Here is an 18303-nt window from a genome sequence, read left to right as displayed (position 1 = left end):
TCATCTAAAATTATCCAGTAAAGTAAAGAGCAAAGTTGTCCTGGGTACTTCACTAGATTATTCTAACTGATCAGTGAGTTTCAGTTTTATGTATGTGTATTTGCCCTCATTCAGCTTATCATATTTATAGATATAAATTCTGTCATGGAAAAATCCTGTTCTCTGGGATCTTCTTGAAATATTAGGCAGTTACAACTATAATTACACAAAAACTGCTGCCATGTCAAATATTAACATATTTTGAATCACTTTCTAAAATAATCTGCATTTCATCCAGAGGAAGAAAAATCAATCCATGCAAATTAATTTTCTTGAAATATAGTCAATATATTTTATCGATTACATGTATATTTGAGGATGAGAGATGGATTTTACATCATGCAATATGGTCTTCAGTCAGCATAACATATCTTTCTCTTTTCTTGTGTATTTAAACAATAACAAAACAGAGGCACAACAAAATGCATAAAAATTACACTGAGAATCAACCCTACAAACTACACCTGATTATGTACAAAACATAACCAGCTTTGTCATGATTAAAATAAACTTTGCACTGTATTCTTTAAAGTCCTGGAATAAGACTCACAATATAAAAATAAAGTAAAGTCCAATGCTACGAGGGTGGTTAAAATTCGAACTGGAATTTTGATCAGTGTGTAGATACTATTATTTGTTTCATATTAGGTGGTATTTTCAAGGTACAAAAACAATACTACAGACTATACAAAATGACATTGTTGTTTGTAAGAAACAATGAAAATTCCTTGTCAAGTTTTAACTCCCTTTGTAAATACTATGCAGCTAGTGAAGTAATCTACAAACATTAACATTGGTGCTTCATGCTGAAAGAATGGTAATACAGAGAACTTGAATTTGAGAGTAAAATATTTTGTGTGTGTGTTCAAGAGCACTATACTATTCATCAAGAACATGAAAGCACTTTAAGCCAGGGTGGTCATAATAAAATTTAAGTTGCAAAATGTTTTAAGTGCTTACTGCAGAAACATTTCTATACCAGAAAATCAGTCATCTTTTATGTAGTTTTAGTTATTCAGTTTACACCCATCATATTTTAAAATTTGTCTTCATATTATAGATGGAGATTATAAGCACATGACAGAAAACTTACACTTGGGTATCTTGAATTATTCTGGAGCTTTTCAGCCATGATGATAAATGTCACAAAGCATATGGGGCTATCATAACTGACCAGCTATAGTCACTTGCAATGCATTTAGAATGATATGTTATTTCTATGAAACTAGGTGTGAAAGTTACAGCATAATATGTAATTTTACAGGCCATATTCTTTAAATTTGTCAGCAGGACTAGTTTGGTAAGCACACTGATTATCACACTTGTAAAAGATGATTGAAGCTAGAAGAGTCAGTAGAATGCAGTGGGTTTTAAAAGTGAGCACTGATACACCACTAAATAAATTAAAGCTTTTATGGATGTCATTATTACTTAATGAATAAATAATAATGTGTCTGAACAAAGTATGGACTTTTTCTCATGAATATGAAAATACTTCTGTATGCATGTGAGAAAAACAGAACAATACACATCTGTTTGCTGATATGATGGTGATTTATGAGCCTTTGTAGCTATAAAATAGAATGATTAGAAATTATAAGCATACCTGCAAATTTTGTATAAAACCATGTTTCTGTTTAATAAACCATTGAATAAAGGCTTATAGGGGATACAGAGCTTAAGCTCAAAGTATGTTGTTTGTCTTCTGGTATAGATGTACAAAACATAGTTTTCACCTCAAAAATCATTAAATAACCACGGTAATGGTACTTAAGACTACCCTGGTTTAAAGAAATAAGTTTTAGGACAATATCCTTATAATATCTTAACTGTTTAAATAATTTTCTATTGCAATCTTTTTAAAGTTATTTCCAAATTACACAAAAGACAGAGATGTTCAAAGACTGAAGAATTTCAGATTTCATTATGCAGTATAATAAATTATATTTACAAATGCAAACATCCTGGGGTGCAAGTCATCATTAGTTAGACCTGGCATAAAGGAAAGTACTTACTTATTACAGCAAATGACATCACACAGGTATGGAAGAGAATACAGAGTATTCTGAAGCATGGAAATGTCTTTTGGCAGTTCTTTAATAAGTAATGCACATTCCTTTCTCTAGTAAAATGTTGCATACAAGGGCAACCCACCAATCATTCCATAATTATATCAAGACTGGACCATGGAATGCTGAGGTCTTTGAAGTATTTGTCTTTCTGCTTAGTGATGCCCATTCACAAAGCTAGAACATCAGATTTGCTTCTAAACATGTCATGACTACTATAATTAACCCTGAAAGAAATACTTGAATTTGTACCATTCCAGGTGGGACAAGCAATTTCTTAATAACACACGTCCTGTATAAAAATATACATTAAATGAGAGATATAAATGTGTTTAATTTATATTTACTTCACTAAGTTTTCTCATTATTTTTTATTATTATCCTTTTTTATGGGACACATTCATATGGAATAGACACCATTCTCCATCAGTGTATATTTTATGCTATTTGACCTTAAATCTCACATAAAATTGTATTTATTAAAGACATAAAACATAAAAGAACTTCAGATGTAAGAAAAATTAGAAATGAAATGTTTAATTCAATGGAGAATTCCAAAAGTAAAGCCACCAGTCTTGAACATCCCTTACAATTTAACAATAGTTTTCACATATTTCATATACTTTGTAACTTAAACTATTATGCATGTGTATTACAGGTATATTATTTACACATAGGCTATTTTTTTTGATAAAACAGTCATTCATTGTAGTACTACTGATACTGCAATAGTCTTAGCAAAAACAATGTACACTCAGGAACAATGAAAACACCCACTTCTGCTGTCCAGTACATCCTTGCTTGCATCCAAAGCTGGGTTCATACACACAAAGATAAGATGACCAGAACAGAAGAGCTTCTTTCACTCTCCCTACATAAAGCCTGAGTTTTATATTAAATAAACATCATTAAAACTGGATTTCAATTAACGCTTTCCAGGATTTATCACAAAATTATTGCAGAAATATTAAAAAACAAAAGAATTTCCTCTCATTGCAAAAAAGTAATTAACTGTTAACAAAGACTGAAAACATGTTGCTCTTATTTTATTCATCTTTTCCGTCTGGGAAAAGTATTTTTTAACTGACAATCACTACAAACTTTGACAACAGATTTTCAAATAGGGAGGGTGTTGAAAATGTTAACAGGTTAGGAAATGTAATATATACAGCTAAACAATCAATTTTGTCCAAAAAAAGTGCAAGTCTTCATGTAAAGTGTCCATTATTTTTTTTATTTTAATCAAAACTAGAATTTGTTGACATATTTTAGTACAACTCCCCAATATCAATTTCATGGAAATCAGTTTAACTAGTCACAAGCTGTTACATGCATACAGGCAGGTAGATGGAGCAATTTTAATAGGCACTCCACAGGGTTGCAAATGCATCAAAATGGAGTAACACACTTGAAATTGGAATGAAACCCCTATCTCATTTACCTAAAAAATTCCAATACTGAGATCTCATTGGACTTATAGAAACAAATAAGGAATTATTATGCAAAGATCTCAGTTCTGAAGGAATATATTTTTAATTCTTCCTACTGACATATCAATTATGCATGAGTATAGATCAAATTCCAAATTTAATGAAAGAAGATTTCTTTGACACCTTACATTACACTACCTAATTCTGAAAACAGCCGTTCTCAGACATTTACAAAATCACTTGATATGATGCATTAACACACAGCTTAATCTTTGGATGGTGTCTGACTGCTATGCAATTCAAAGACAACACAGAAAGAACTAATATGTGTTCTAGAACAAACAGAGCATAATTACTTAATGTTAATTTGCCATAACATATAATATTGACAAGCAATGAATATTACATACTTTTTCCAGCATAGCTTTTGAAACATTCTGTGTTCCCCAAAAGATTTACAACTCAGTGTCATGAACCTGTTATAGAAATCAAATGCAACATCCAAGGCTACGATTTTAACATATACCTTCATGTCTCAAGTAACATCACCTGAATTTCAATTAAATTTTGGAAACCACCATTTTAAAATGCATTAATATGAATAACACTAAAATAAGTTTACATACAGAGCATGTCACAACAAACATGTAATAACTCATATAAAACAATTCGTAACTTAATTATGCGTACATTTTATGGAATGGCCACAAATTGCTTCCCCACTTTTTAACCTAGCACTAGGTGAGGCGGTAAACTTTACACCAGGGAATGGGACCTGAAATTAATTTGACAAGAGGCCAGGTAGTCCCAGTCATTCTGGACATGGCAGTGAATAGAACATCCTGAAGCCCCAGTCAGGAAACAAACCTTCGTCATTCAACACATTACCAGTCACTTTACTCATCATGGTTCCTATTAAGTCTAGAACAGATAAATTAAAATAAATGGGTTATGGGTAGTCTCAAAATGTTGCATGTGTTCAGGGTATTGTAATTCTGCATTCCTTATGCAAAAAGTGGATATCATAATATAAAAACAGCTAATAAAGGTGCAAAAGTGTGTCAAAATTAAAAATTTGGGAACAACAGTAACAAATCAAAATTGCGTTTATGAGGAAATGTACAAAATAAAATTCAGGGAATGTTTGCCACTATGCAGTGCAGAATCTTTCGTCTTCTATCTAAAAACATAAAGATTAGAATATACAACATTATAATTTAACCACTTTCTTTGAAAAGGGTGTCTGAGAATATGGAACTGAAGAGAATATTTTTACCAAAAGGATGAAGTTACATGAGCGTGGAGAAAACAGTATAATGAGGGGCTCTATAATTTGAGTTCGTCACCAAATAATATTTGTAGAGTTTCCAAAATCTATTTATTCCCTAATCTCATAATAAAATTAATTCTTATCTGTTAATGTTGTTTCCAGATCTTTAATTTTTAAAGTTTTTAATTATTTTTTATGTAGTTATATTTTTACTTCCTGATTTTGGTTTTTTGCCATGTTCATATATTTAGTTTCATTTATTTTAACCTAGCCTATAAAAGCTCTATTTTATTCTTCACGGTATTTATATTCTCCCTTACTTACATCATCAGCACATTAACAAGTACCATGGCGATTTAGTTCGGTCTCTTCCTCATGTTTGTATTATGGGTATATGAAACACTGTTATGTATTATGGACAATCTGTACGTGTTAACACATACAGATATTATGTTTTGAAAGTCACATTTCATCTTATATGACTGCCACAGCTAAAGCCAAATTTAGAACTTCACAGACAGAAGCATCACCATTACAGTGCAACATTGTTTAATGATGAAGTCAGACTTCAATATAAATTGAAGTGACAACATAAGATGAACCACATAGAACATGGGGAAAAACATAAAACAGACTTCTTGCATCAATTGCAGTAATTTCTCCTAACCATTACTTAATACAGCTCATAAAATATACGTAAATATTTAGACTTCTGTATGCCCTCTTTCTCCCTACCTGGCCTGATTTACACAATGTCCACAAGTTTATACTAAAACATAACATTAGCATCTGTTATTTGAAAACAGTGTTAACAGTCAAGAATGTTATCTGAAAGTGAGACAAGATTCCCTATGGCTGTAAAAGCCCTTGATATGATACAATTTGTTCTTTATCATTAATCCTTTCAACACCAACCCTGAGTAAGTATACAGGTTAAGCATACTCTGCACATTGTTAGTCTCAGTATAACCTGAAGTGTCATGTACATTTATTTAAATGTTTACTCCAGGTAGAGTATTCTATATATGTAATATATACTATGCTGTCAGCAAGTGAAAGGGCTCTTTTTCGCAGTTCTGCCTTTTTCCACTATTATAATTTTTGAAAGTAGCTATGGTAAACAAAAAAGTCAAGTAGTTGATTTGTCATACGTAGCAGACAATCTGTTCTGTCAATTATAACAATTAAAGGTCTTATGACTGTCCAGTTGAAGTTAGTGTCCAATAACAAAATATACAAATACAAGTATGAAAAATGTACAATTCAGAAACACAATGACAAAGTATATGTGATCAACACATCTTCATTCAGAATGACCCACTACGTATACCATAAAACTGGGGTTCTCAACCTTCCAAAACCCATGGTAACATTCACCCTTTATTACTAACTCACCTCTTGGTCATAAATAATTTATCAAAACTTCATGGCAATTTATTAAAACTACTACTACCTTACTATCCCAAACAGGTTCACATATCACCCATTCATTTCCTTTACCAAATGTGTTTATATGTTACTTGCTTAATTATTCACTTAAAATTAAATATTTAATTTAGGCCGTATTTTTCTTTATGAGGGGAATATAATATTACAAAAAGTGAAAGCAGGCAGCATGTGGCCCACAGGTTGAGAATCCCTGCCATAAAACATAATACCTACTTGTTTTTAGGAAAGAGGACCACGGCTTTTACAACAAACTGAAAGAAACTTTATATGAAATTACACTCTTTAAACGTACCTATTTTTACTAACAAAGAACATCCTAAAACCAAACACACTGGTTTTATACAAATCTGATGATGACTGGCACAAAATTCTACAAAATAAAGCAGTACTATACTTTCTATAGTACAAAATGTCAAATCTATTGCTGAAGTTCGAAAATATGTCCGAGGGACAGCACGTGTTCATAAAAAAACCGAGAAATACCACTGTAAAACAAAATATCTTCCCTAAAAATATGAAAAGCATGAGTTAAAATGGTAGCTGCAAAGATACTGACCAAATGTGTACATGCAAGTAAACTATTAAATGCATGACAGACACATGTCAAAGACCCACAGAAAATTCTTAAATAAATTAATGGAAATCTATTACAACAAACCAATAACAAAAATATTCTAAGATTAATACAAGACAATGGTCATTAATACGGAAAGTATGTAATGCTGTTCCTCCTCCAGCTGTTCTACACAAAATGACAACACCTGGAATACATTTTTACTGCAAAATACTGATTAAAAATGGGTAAAATGAGGACACTGTCCACAGTTAAAACCCAAATGCATATAAGAGCAGGTGACAAAATACCAAGTTTTACTTCTGACTGTGATAAGTGAGGAAGAGTTGAAATATATTTTATGCATATCTCAATAGGAATCATACATAAATGCAGCAGCAGATGAAGTAAATCTTGTTACTGAAATGACAACAAAAACTCACAAATAATCAACAGGTTCCATCCAGTTCCTTGCAATCTTTAATTTATTACTATATTGGGAGGGCAATTACTTCTTTTTATGCCATGACAACTATAAAAATGAATAAATACCACATGCAGGGCTTGGCCATCATCATAAATTTGTTAGTATTCACTTGTGCCCCCAAAAATGCACAGTGAGGAGGAGAGAAACTATTTAAACACTTTTAATGTCACCTCCATATTTTTAATAATCAGGAATTTGTCATTCCATAAAAGCCCATAAATTTTATTGGTCTGCAGGTTAAAATAATGTTTCTACTCACGAACCTTCAACAGTGTCTGTCAAGCACTTAAGGTCCAGTATTGTGAGCAAGTGACAGCAGCATCTGCCCCACTTCAAGTCTTAGGCACTTCTACAGAGTGCCGTCACTTGCTGTTTCTTCTACATCTTATTGTTCTTCTTAAAATTACACTACAGTGGCAGTAATAATAAATAACTAACATTACTGTGCAAGTTCCCCTTGTACATGTCTAAATGTGTACAAACACATGGCATTTATAGAGGTGTGATGATCATAAACGAAATATTACATTCCCTTGTTCGTCGTTATCATTAATTAAATGTGGTATATGTTTGTATAGGTATGTGTACACAGTGTCCAGTGGATAACAGCTCAAAAGGAGCTTGGCAACAGTTTCTGACAAATTCATAAATTTCTCCACCAGAACAATGGTACTTTTAATTTAACTTTCATTTTCTCTAGGGACATCTCGGTTTTAGTTTATGTCAAAGAGTTCAACACGTGCTGTCTGCTAGTAGTCATTCGCTATGCTGATGGATGCGGAAACAACTAATCCGAAAATGCCTGCACATTTGGCGCACCTGTAACAAAACATCAAAATAAACAAAACCACATTTTAACTTCTGTTTTTATAACACAGACTGACAGTATTACTATGATAGTAGTTTGGACATAATCAACTGTCTGTTAGTGAAATTACACCAATACAGAAATTATAAAATCTGGTTGACAAAGTTGATTGAGAATTAAACTACCCCAGAACCATGTCTAACAGCATGCTTAGGTATTAATGGTATTCAAATTACAAGTTATGTAAGTTATTCACCAGCACGTACCACACAAGTTCCATAATGGACGTGTGCCACAGTTGCAATCAATGCCAAAGAGTAGAGCATGCCCAGCTCCACAGAGGCCCCAACAGACGATGGTAACATTAGAGAGGCAGCCAAGACAAGTCCAGTTGGTACTATAAGCCAGTTGAACAGTTCACAGCGCATTGACGACATCTGCGATACTATCAGTCTACACTGTAGGAAATGCGGGAAAGTGAACTGTATCAGGAATTCACTAATTAAATATCATAGGGCATTACATTTAAATATTCTGTTATACTAAAATTTTAAATGTGCTGTTCTTTTCTTCTATCCTCCTATTGCAATAATTTTGATTAGAATACTGAAAGACATATGGCATTATTCATTCACCACACAATATCCTTTCATCTGCCAATATGAAATCTGATTCATAATCACACTCTATGCCCCCTGCAGAAAGGCACAAACCAATTAACACCAATCATCTTAAACTTCTCACTGTCCAGAATAATTTTCTGATGACAGTTTTTGTAAAAATAAATCACAAGTACAAGTGAGTGTCATAACCTAATTTCAGTGATGTTTATAAAATTATATAACTTTCTTAAAACAACGAGACCTAGAATTACAAGTTTATGGCTGTAGTTCTTCCATTTTTTCATAAAATAAACATTACAAAGAAAATCATAATTCTGACGTATTTATACAAGAATCAAACACCAAACTGTCAGCAACGTCTAGGGAACCAACTAATACCACTTTCTTGTGCCATATGATTGGAAACAGTCCACCCCATGGAGTGGAATGTGACACGATCCATTCTGCAAAGCCTACAACAATTTCTTACATTTGCAAAATCAGAATTAAATTTTGTTAGTGGAAACATAAACAGAAACATTCTCATGGTATTTATAACATGAAAATTAATACTCACGCTGTTGATTGCATATGTCAATATAAAAATAAAAATAATGCAAAGCAAACTGCATGAAACTATAATTCTATGCTTCTGAGCAGTGGGGTATATTCATGTATATTATAACATTACAGTTCCTGCTGTAAATATGTTAAAATGAATTAAATTCAGAACCTGAATTAAATTAACCAAAACTTAGCTAGTGAAAATTTATTCACACCACCACTTCATCTTCTTGAGCGCCAGATGTCCTGCTTTTGATAATAGGGGTCAATAAGCGAAAATGAGCTTGAGAGGTGAGATTTAAGAGATGTATCCTACACCTACACTCTGAGTACTAGCTCTTGCCATTCTTCCCACAAAGTACTTACATGTTCATTCCTTTTTCTTCCACTTTATGCAAGTCATCTATATATGTACATCAATCACACTGACTTATTTATTTCTTTCTTTCCTAATAATAATCATTTTAGCAAAAATTGTGTCACATATACACTCAGATATAAACAAGCAGTGCAGCTGAGTCGCCTATGTATTCTACGGCCAGCCAGTCCCTATAAATGTAATAAATTCCTTGCATTCCAAACAGATCATGATCTTGTACACGTAGGCAAAACTCATGGTCCACAGATCACATGCAGTCCTCTTTGATGTCTTATTCAGTATGCTTCAGTTCTCAAGTGATAAAATTACATGCTTCTTTCCAAATTGACATGCACAAATAACCTTAGAATGCTGATGCACAGCTAAACCCAAAGATTTCTACCACGTCACCTTTTTTAAGTGGCCCTTAGTAGACACTGAGTTTGACATGGCCGAATCCAGGATGATCACAAAGCAATATGTCCCACTTACACAGATGTTTGAGAAGATGGTCCCAGAAACCAGGTACACACATCTTGGATCCAGATTTACCACATCTGCAGGAGAGTATATAACCCACAGCGTGCACACAACAAAGAAGAGTGTGACAGGTGCTAACGGCTTCACTGCCTCCCAAAATGGCCGCATCTTTCCTGTTCCATCCCGGTATGACCTACAATAATAAATTGCAAATGGTATCAACATAATACTACCTATGTTCATGAACATACAAGTGATATTTCTATTGTTATTGTTGTCACTGGTTCTCTTGTCATTATGGTTCATCATTATCATTATAGCACACCCTCCTGTTCGCACACGGCAAAACTGTGAAGTGTGTTCAGACCTTACGGGAAAGATGAGGTTAGGGAAACCAAAACCACATGACACATGATACTTAATATGTATAATCAATTAATAAGCATGGACGCATAGGTGTTGGTGTTTACTCAGAGGAAGTCAGCATTCCTAGCTGAAAGATATCAAAGTGATCAAAGGGCAGCAATCAGTTTTAAAAACTGCTAAAAGTACAGCTGAAGTACATTCAACGTGGCATGATATGTAAGCAGTTACTGAGACTGGTGTGCAGATGAAAGTTGTAGTGTATTTACTCCATGTCTCTGCAGAACAGCTATTGCAAAGAGAGAAGGGCCTGCACCACAATGCACAAATATTACCAAAATAATTTTTGTGAATAAGCAATATCGCAATGCGCAACCCCTCAAATGAGGGTCTGCTGTATAATCAAGGGCAGTCAACAGTATTATTACTAAAATGGCAGGGACTTCCTTGTAAAGTTTATAGTTACTTAGCCGGTCAACTGTCTGCTTTATTGGAACCTCAAAATTCATTACTGTATTCACAGAGACTTATCACTAAACTCTACAGAGAGCCAGGTGAACCCAGTTCATCCCTTAACATTCTACTCCTTCAAGATTAATTTTAATATATCATCATATTTACAGCTTGATTTCTTACTCTGCATAAGAATTTACTTTAGTAGAAAGTTTTTAAGTACCAGCATAGTAAATATTTATGAAGAAAATATTTTGACAATTATTTTGCTCTAAATAATAAAATATTCTCACGTGATATCTGTAAACAGCTGTAACAACCAACTGTTTATATTTATATTGGAATTTATTACTGTATTATGACATGTTCTATATCCTTGGCTTAGTACAAAGGATCTATGGGATGTAAATAAATTCTATTTAATTCTACTGTACCATTGAAGGAACTGTCAAACTTCCTGCTAACACCCTACCACATAGAACTTGCCCTCTTGATCTAAAATGCATTGATATACCATCCCATACAGGTGAAATACCATATGTAAATGAAACGGACCTTTTTAATGTCAGTCCGAAGACACACCTGCATATTCTGCTTGTTAAAAATGTCATGTATTGGGGCCCAGATCTTCCATTTAAATTAAGATAGAGATCGGACAATAAAAATCTTCTTGGCTACTCATTTTATCAGGTGATGACAATAAGAATGTGTGGAATCTTACCTCCACACCTTCATATACCTTTGAGGTGTGGTGCTTTTGCACTGGGGCAAGTTTACCTTTACCTCTAGCAACTCAAAATATGTATATTTGACATAAAGTATAATGAAAGACTGTCAAAATGTGTTATGACTAATTCTGTGCTATATTATCCATAAAGTTGATATTAGTTTTAGGAATGACAATGATTCATAATCTTAACTTACTTATATATATTCCATAAACACATGGGTAGGTTTGATACAATGGCACATATGTAGAATGTTAGTTCAAACATGTGGCCAGCTGATATCCCACCTGGCAAGGTGAATGACCAAACCTGATGGCCAAATATTGATGTAACTATAAATATAAAAATGGCTACCTGAAAAACATCAACAAAAATATTATAATAGAAGAACTGGCATTAATACACAAACAGCAATAAATCAAGGCCTTAAAATAGCATAATTAAAATAAAAATACACATTCTTAATTTACTTTCTGAGGTTCCTCATAATTTGAACCCTGAACTGTGGACCATTTACTCTGTACATAATCCTCCCAATGATGGCTTCAAATTTACTAATCCACCTCCAGCAACAAGAGTAATTTGCCACATTCCAAGCACAGTGGTCTAAAAATTTTATTGTATTTCCTCGACTTTAAGACACACCCTTGATTTAGTAATAGGTTTTTAGGGAAAAAAGATGTTATATTGATTCACATATGCAATAAAACGTAAGAAGCACCCTGATTTCAGAAACTTTAAAACAAAAGAGAAGGGGGAAAAAATGAGAAGCTGAAACAGGACATAAACCCCCTATTCTTTATTACAGTAAGTAATGGAACACAGGAATAAAAAGAATTATATAGAGTTGTACATTACTTTTCCATACATAAAAATTATTTACAGCACTTCACTAAAAAATGGTACTGGTGTAATAATATCACAGTTCAAACTATGTAGTTTTTACTTCCATAGCTAGATGACACATGCAAGTACCTTATGCAATTCCTTGAATGATCAATCAACTGCCATTCATTTATTTACATGCAATATTTCAAAACATTAGTCTAGTGCTAAAAATAGACAGGCTAGATGGTAAGCCAGCAACAGAGTACCTAGGAGTGAACAGGTCAAGATGACTTTATAGCTAAAGAGCTTATTATGAGCTGTATGTAACAAATGTCTTTGAAACTTATGTACTAGATCAAATTAAATGTAAATCAATGTTACATTAATGTTAGTATAACCAAAAGTAGAACAAGAAAATTAACCCCATAGAAACAACCTGCAAATCTTCACACAAGACAGATATTTCTGCCTGAAATAATGTCAGCAAAAACAATGAAGAAATACCTTTGGTAAATTACATATAGACTAATTTATAGTGATAAAATTTTAACAAAAGTTCCAACTTACCACCATTGAGGCGTCATAACCCCAAGGCAAGAAGAGAACACCCGTAATGTGTTTCTCCCAGTGAGAGAGATAAAAATTAACAAATACATTCCATAGACAGAAGTACATTCGGAGAGGAGGTATACTGTTCACCCCACGACCAAACACAGAGAACACACAAGTTGGGATTAGAAATGCTGTCCATGAGTCCAGCCCATGGTCAAACAGCTCACCGAGGGGGCCACTGGTCTGGGTCCGTCGGGCCTGTTTCCCATCAATACCATCTGCAGCACATTCAAAGATAAAATTGATATGACAGAGCCCTCTGAATCATGCAACTTACCATAAAAGCAATGCTTCCAAATTATTTTACCAATTGGATATAACAGCGATACTGAATGTTAGATTTTAACTTTTCCTGAATGCTCTGAAATTTTTTACTGAGGGAAACAAATATAATCTTTATCCTTTACTGATAGATTTTCTCACTCTTCAATATAATTATCACTACTACTGTCTTTACTTAATACATTGTCTAAATATTCTGTTATTTCATGAAACTGTATCAACTACTGAGGATAAGTAAAATCAAATAAATATGATAAGTGACGAGAATGATGAACTGGGATGAATGGAATGTGGCTGTGGCCTGTTTCAAGATATCACCCTGACATTTTCCTCAACAATTTTAGGAAAACCATGGAATAACAATCATGACATCTGGTTCTTTGATGAGGTTCAACTTTGGATCTTGATTGTGAACCATGTGTGTTTCTACTGCTTGCCAATACAACCTTCTGTTTCCACAACATCTGTTGCATCAGCATTCACCTAAAGACTGAGGAAAACCACAGAATGCTGTCTGGCATCACTCTGAGCGCAGAGGAGAAGCAATAGAAGCATAATGTTGTGTCAGAAATTTCAGAAATGTATGGAGGACTCAGAAAGAAGCATTATCAGACCCATGTTCATTTTAGCCTTTTGATTGTTTTGATTTGTATAACTCGCCTTACATTTGTGCAGACCTGTAAATCACATCATGTATAATGTATGAACCCATGCTGGCACATATTTTCAGTCTAGTCTTTTTTCCACACTTTTGCTGGATGCCTTCACAGCCACTTAACAGATGGTGCATCATTATCAGTCAGTTACACTGTAAAAGTGTACGTAATATTCTGACAGAACTAAAATTTAAATTCTCTGAAAAAATATATTATTTCCTCTCAATGTACACACGCACATTTAGAAACATTATGTTATTTAAATGATGTGAATGGTTAATTAGTCAACTCACCTAATGTATACGCTAAAAATATATTAAGGGCTGCCACAGCCCACACCCATTGAGGAATTGCTGGAACGTCTGAATGTTCATCACTTGATGCATAGAAATTATAATCATAATATGAAAATATCATGAAATTGAGAACCGTAAACAGGAATCCAGCAAATGTCAACAGATTTGGTGCAATCCATTTTGGACACCACTGAAAGATGGGAAAACATTATGTACACATAAAATAAAGAGGTTAATGAAAACTTTTTATCTGGAGGCATTTAGCCTCACCCAAAAATCTTCAAGTCCTCCACATTTGCCAGTACATATATTTAAAGCCATCTGATAAGTCTATAAACTAGATTGATTAAACATGCTCAAATACATAAAAAAAGAAAAACTCAGTGTTAAATTTAAATTCATTTCATTTCATCACTTCCAAATATTACTTGAGAGCATATTCACATTTCAAGCTAATCACTTGATAGGTTAGATCACATAAAGTACCAACATGAAGCAAACTTCTGCAATGTGAACATTTAACTTACTTCAACAACATAGTTCCAAAAAGGATGCATCACATATATACTCAGCGGACTAGTATCCACGGCACTGTACTGAAATACAAACAAGACATGCTTATAATTAAAAAACAAACATTATTAAATAACCAATGAACTTGAACATCTGGAACACAGCTGCTACCTTGCTAATAAAAGGTTCAGGAAACAAAAGATGTGACAAAAGATCAAGTCAAAGCATGGTTCTGAACTTAACCTCTTCTGATTCACAGATTAGTAAACATCAGTGGGTTTTCATAAGATCCATATCCTAGCTTTCTCACACTGTACAGTACAAATAATAAACTACAATATAACTGCAGCCAACACACCTAAACATCTTTACTTACACACAAAACAAATGACTTTATATGGTATTATACATCATAATCATTCACACTGAACATTAATAATAAGACTTACACATGAAAGTGTACAAGTGTGTGTGCACGCACACATACGAACAGACCCTACCCCAAGTCAGATAAATTCAGTTCACTCTTCACAACCCATTTCTGTAAGGTACACTTTAATATTATTTTCTTATCTATGCCCTATGTATTCAGACTTGGTATATGCCTTGTCTGTCTCATCAAAGAAAGGATTAACATGATTTTACTTATTATTTATATTACTCATGTTGTAAGAAACTATTCCAGTCTATTTTTAAAATAATGTGAAGTTTGTGAAAGTCTATAAGAGCTTTATTGTCTAAAGATGGCTGTCTTCTGGGATGTAACATCATGATATGTGTATCAATACCTACCAGACTGCACACTGCACAGCACTACATCCCAGAAGACAGTCTCGAACAAGGTTTGCATAATTTTTACAAAAGTTCACAATTGAAATGTATGTTGTTCCTTCTAAGTTCACTTTCTCTCCTTGCTGAAGAATTATTTTTGCTTTCCTACTAGTGATACAATGAATTCAATATGTTCCCTTAAAGTGTGTAGTAAAGAACATTCAGTCTGAAGATGGCTGTCTTCTGGGTTGTTGCACCATGTAAACTTCTATCAGACCACACGATGCAACAACCGAGAAGACAGCCATCTTCAGACTCACTGCATTGACAACCTCAAATCCTGCAAAACATTCAGTCTGTGTCTAATGTGTACAGGACACACCATGTTCTGAAAGAAACTGGAGAAATTCTGACAACGAATTAGGTCCAGTGGCATACTCTTGTCATGATCACGATGAGCTTTAGCATTAACAAAAATTTCTTGATTGAGAGAATAACAGTAATTTTCTAAACAAAGACCATGTACCATAATACTGATCACAAAATGAAGACACATCACATTCAGACTGTAACAAAGTGTGATTTCCTGGTCTAATTGTGTGTGAAGGAACTTGTACAGCACATTTTTACTGTCCTGTTAGTGGAACATAGCATTTCAGAAAATTAATAATTCACTATCAACAGATAAGGATGGGAAAATATATGTTTCTAGTATCTGTCAAGTATGTTGGCTGACTGCCAGATACCAAATCAAAGTTCATGGCCCTAGTCTCCTGACTTAAACTGTCTTTAACTCAGTAATGTCTGGTACTGTGCCCCTCTGTCCCTTGTATTGGAATTAGGTTCATAATACAGCTATCTAAACTAGGAAACTGCACTTCAAGAATGATAGGGAAATCTAAAGCAGTAAAGACACACAGTCAAAAATACATTATAAGGTCAGAAAGCCCTTAACAGCAAATAATCAACCAAGCAATCTATATCAAACACTTACTTATTATCATGATCTTCAGGGACCTTCAATATCCTGAGAGCGAGGATGAAGATGATACAGATTGACACACTCCTTATGAGTAAACCTACATGACGGGACTAGACCAGGAAGAAACGTGCAAGAGTGTTTCTCAAGAAAATAATGGTTTCTCAGATAACCAAGACGTTTCCTTCAATTTATGGGACCCAAATTTTCATTATGTGTTCACATTATTTCCTGTTCCGATTATTAAGATTCATTTTTATACTATCCTCCTTTCTATACCAAGGTCTTCTAAGTCATTGCTTTCCTTAAGATTTTCAGAGAAATTTGTGCATCTTTCTTGCTTCCCCCATGGAAACATAAGAGTTAGCAGGTGAGAGATAAAGTTTTATGTACCCATAACGTAGGCAATAGATTGACATGCAGGGCAAATTAATTCGAATACATTTTCGTATATTAAGGTATTTTACATTTGAGGAAAGTTATCGTGACACTGCAAATTTAGCTTGAGTAAGAACATCACTTTCGCAAAATAGCTTTTGTAAGCTTACCTCAACCTAACCTCAAAATGCACATTATTACAACGTAGTATTACAATATGCTCATACTATGAACGAAAGAAGTAAACGGCGGCAAATATATTTCACTGCTAGCGTACAATTACCTTATAATTTTCAAATCCAGATAAATGTTCCTGGCTTAGGTACTGCACTTCCATTTTTCTTTGTACGTTTCCTTTCACTATTATATTATTTTTATCCAGTTACCGGAAGAATGCACTCAGATTTATCATAGGACCAACGCATTTCTTTTTTGTGTCACATTTTATTATATAAAACACATCTATTACCACAAGAGGCATGCACTACCTCGGCAAGCGAATAAAAAAACAACACAGCACAAAAATGGACAAAATAGACCACAGATGAACGAAAACTACTGACCGCAATTCGATTTGACTTAATGTTTCTATTGTTTTAACACTATCATACTTTGGCGCTATTTGACATTGTTACATCGGCAAATGCGAACTTCACACAGACGATGTCAATCACGTAAGAATCGCGCACATAAAGAACGTGGTAGAAATATAAGCCAGAGCAGGGTGTTTCTGGGACTGATGCAAATTACCGCGTACTGACGGTTCCGGAGAAACTGACGTAAATACGTCACCGTAATGTAATGAAATGTAATAATTCTTATATAAGATAAGTACTTGTGATATTATAAAACGTTTTTATCAGCACAAAATTATCTAGTCTACGACGCACTTCTTCTACAAGCGATTCACAGCTCAGTTTTTCCGCAATAACGAAAGCGGATTGTTGACTGCAGTAATGTAACACAACAATGCACGCAGTTCATATAAAAGCTGACTATTGTTGTAGGTCCATATTTACACAATGTTGATATGGATCTTACACAAATTCGTTACGCTTTTTTGCCGAATGACCCTTTCGTATGGACGTATTTACGTCAAAAGAAATGTGCATGTAAAAAAACTCCTGATGTAGTCTGCAGATAGGAAACGTACATTTTCAACGAAAATTAAAAAAAATGGCTGTCTTCTAGGTTGTAGTGCCGGGTAGTCTCGTAGAAATTTACCGTCTTTTCAGAGGACCTTGCTGCCTTGGTCATCAAGAGATACCATTAATTCCTATTATATCAATGTCTTTCATATACTAGGGCAGAACGCTCCTTTCGGAGCTCCTCGGA

At 33.9% G+C, this 18303-nt stretch overlaps 1 protein-coding gene across 1 annotated transcript; it reads right to left on the bottom strand.

The window, feature by feature from the left end:
- Positions 1–302: 302 nt before the first annotated feature.
- Positions 303–17916, bottom strand: LOC110829165 (ethanolaminephosphotransferase 1). Its single transcript, XM_022062617.2, has 8 exons — positions 17252–17916; positions 14855–14923; positions 14325–14517; positions 13049–13311; positions 11850–12007; positions 10122–10302; positions 8372–8563; positions 303–8116 (listed from the first exon to the last, which is right to left on the bottom strand). Exons 1-8 carry the CDS (start codon positions 17303–17305, stop codon positions 8054–8056), a joined length of 1173 nt encoding a protein of 390 aa, XP_021918309.1. The 5' UTR covers positions 17306–17916; the 3' UTR covers positions 303–8053.
- Between the last annotated feature and the right edge of the window lie 387 nt (positions 17917–18303).

Source organism: Zootermopsis nevadensis, unplaced genomic scaffold, assembly GCF_977971745.1.
Source record: "Zootermopsis nevadensis isolate Lab colony 2312 unplaced genomic scaffold, Znev_1.0 Znev_ptg000004l, whole genome shotgun sequence".
NCBI classification, from domain to species: domain Eukaryota; kingdom Metazoa; phylum Arthropoda; class Insecta; order Blattodea; family Termopsidae; genus Zootermopsis; species Zootermopsis nevadensis.
This window is presented reverse-complemented; position numbering and strand designations above follow the sequence as displayed.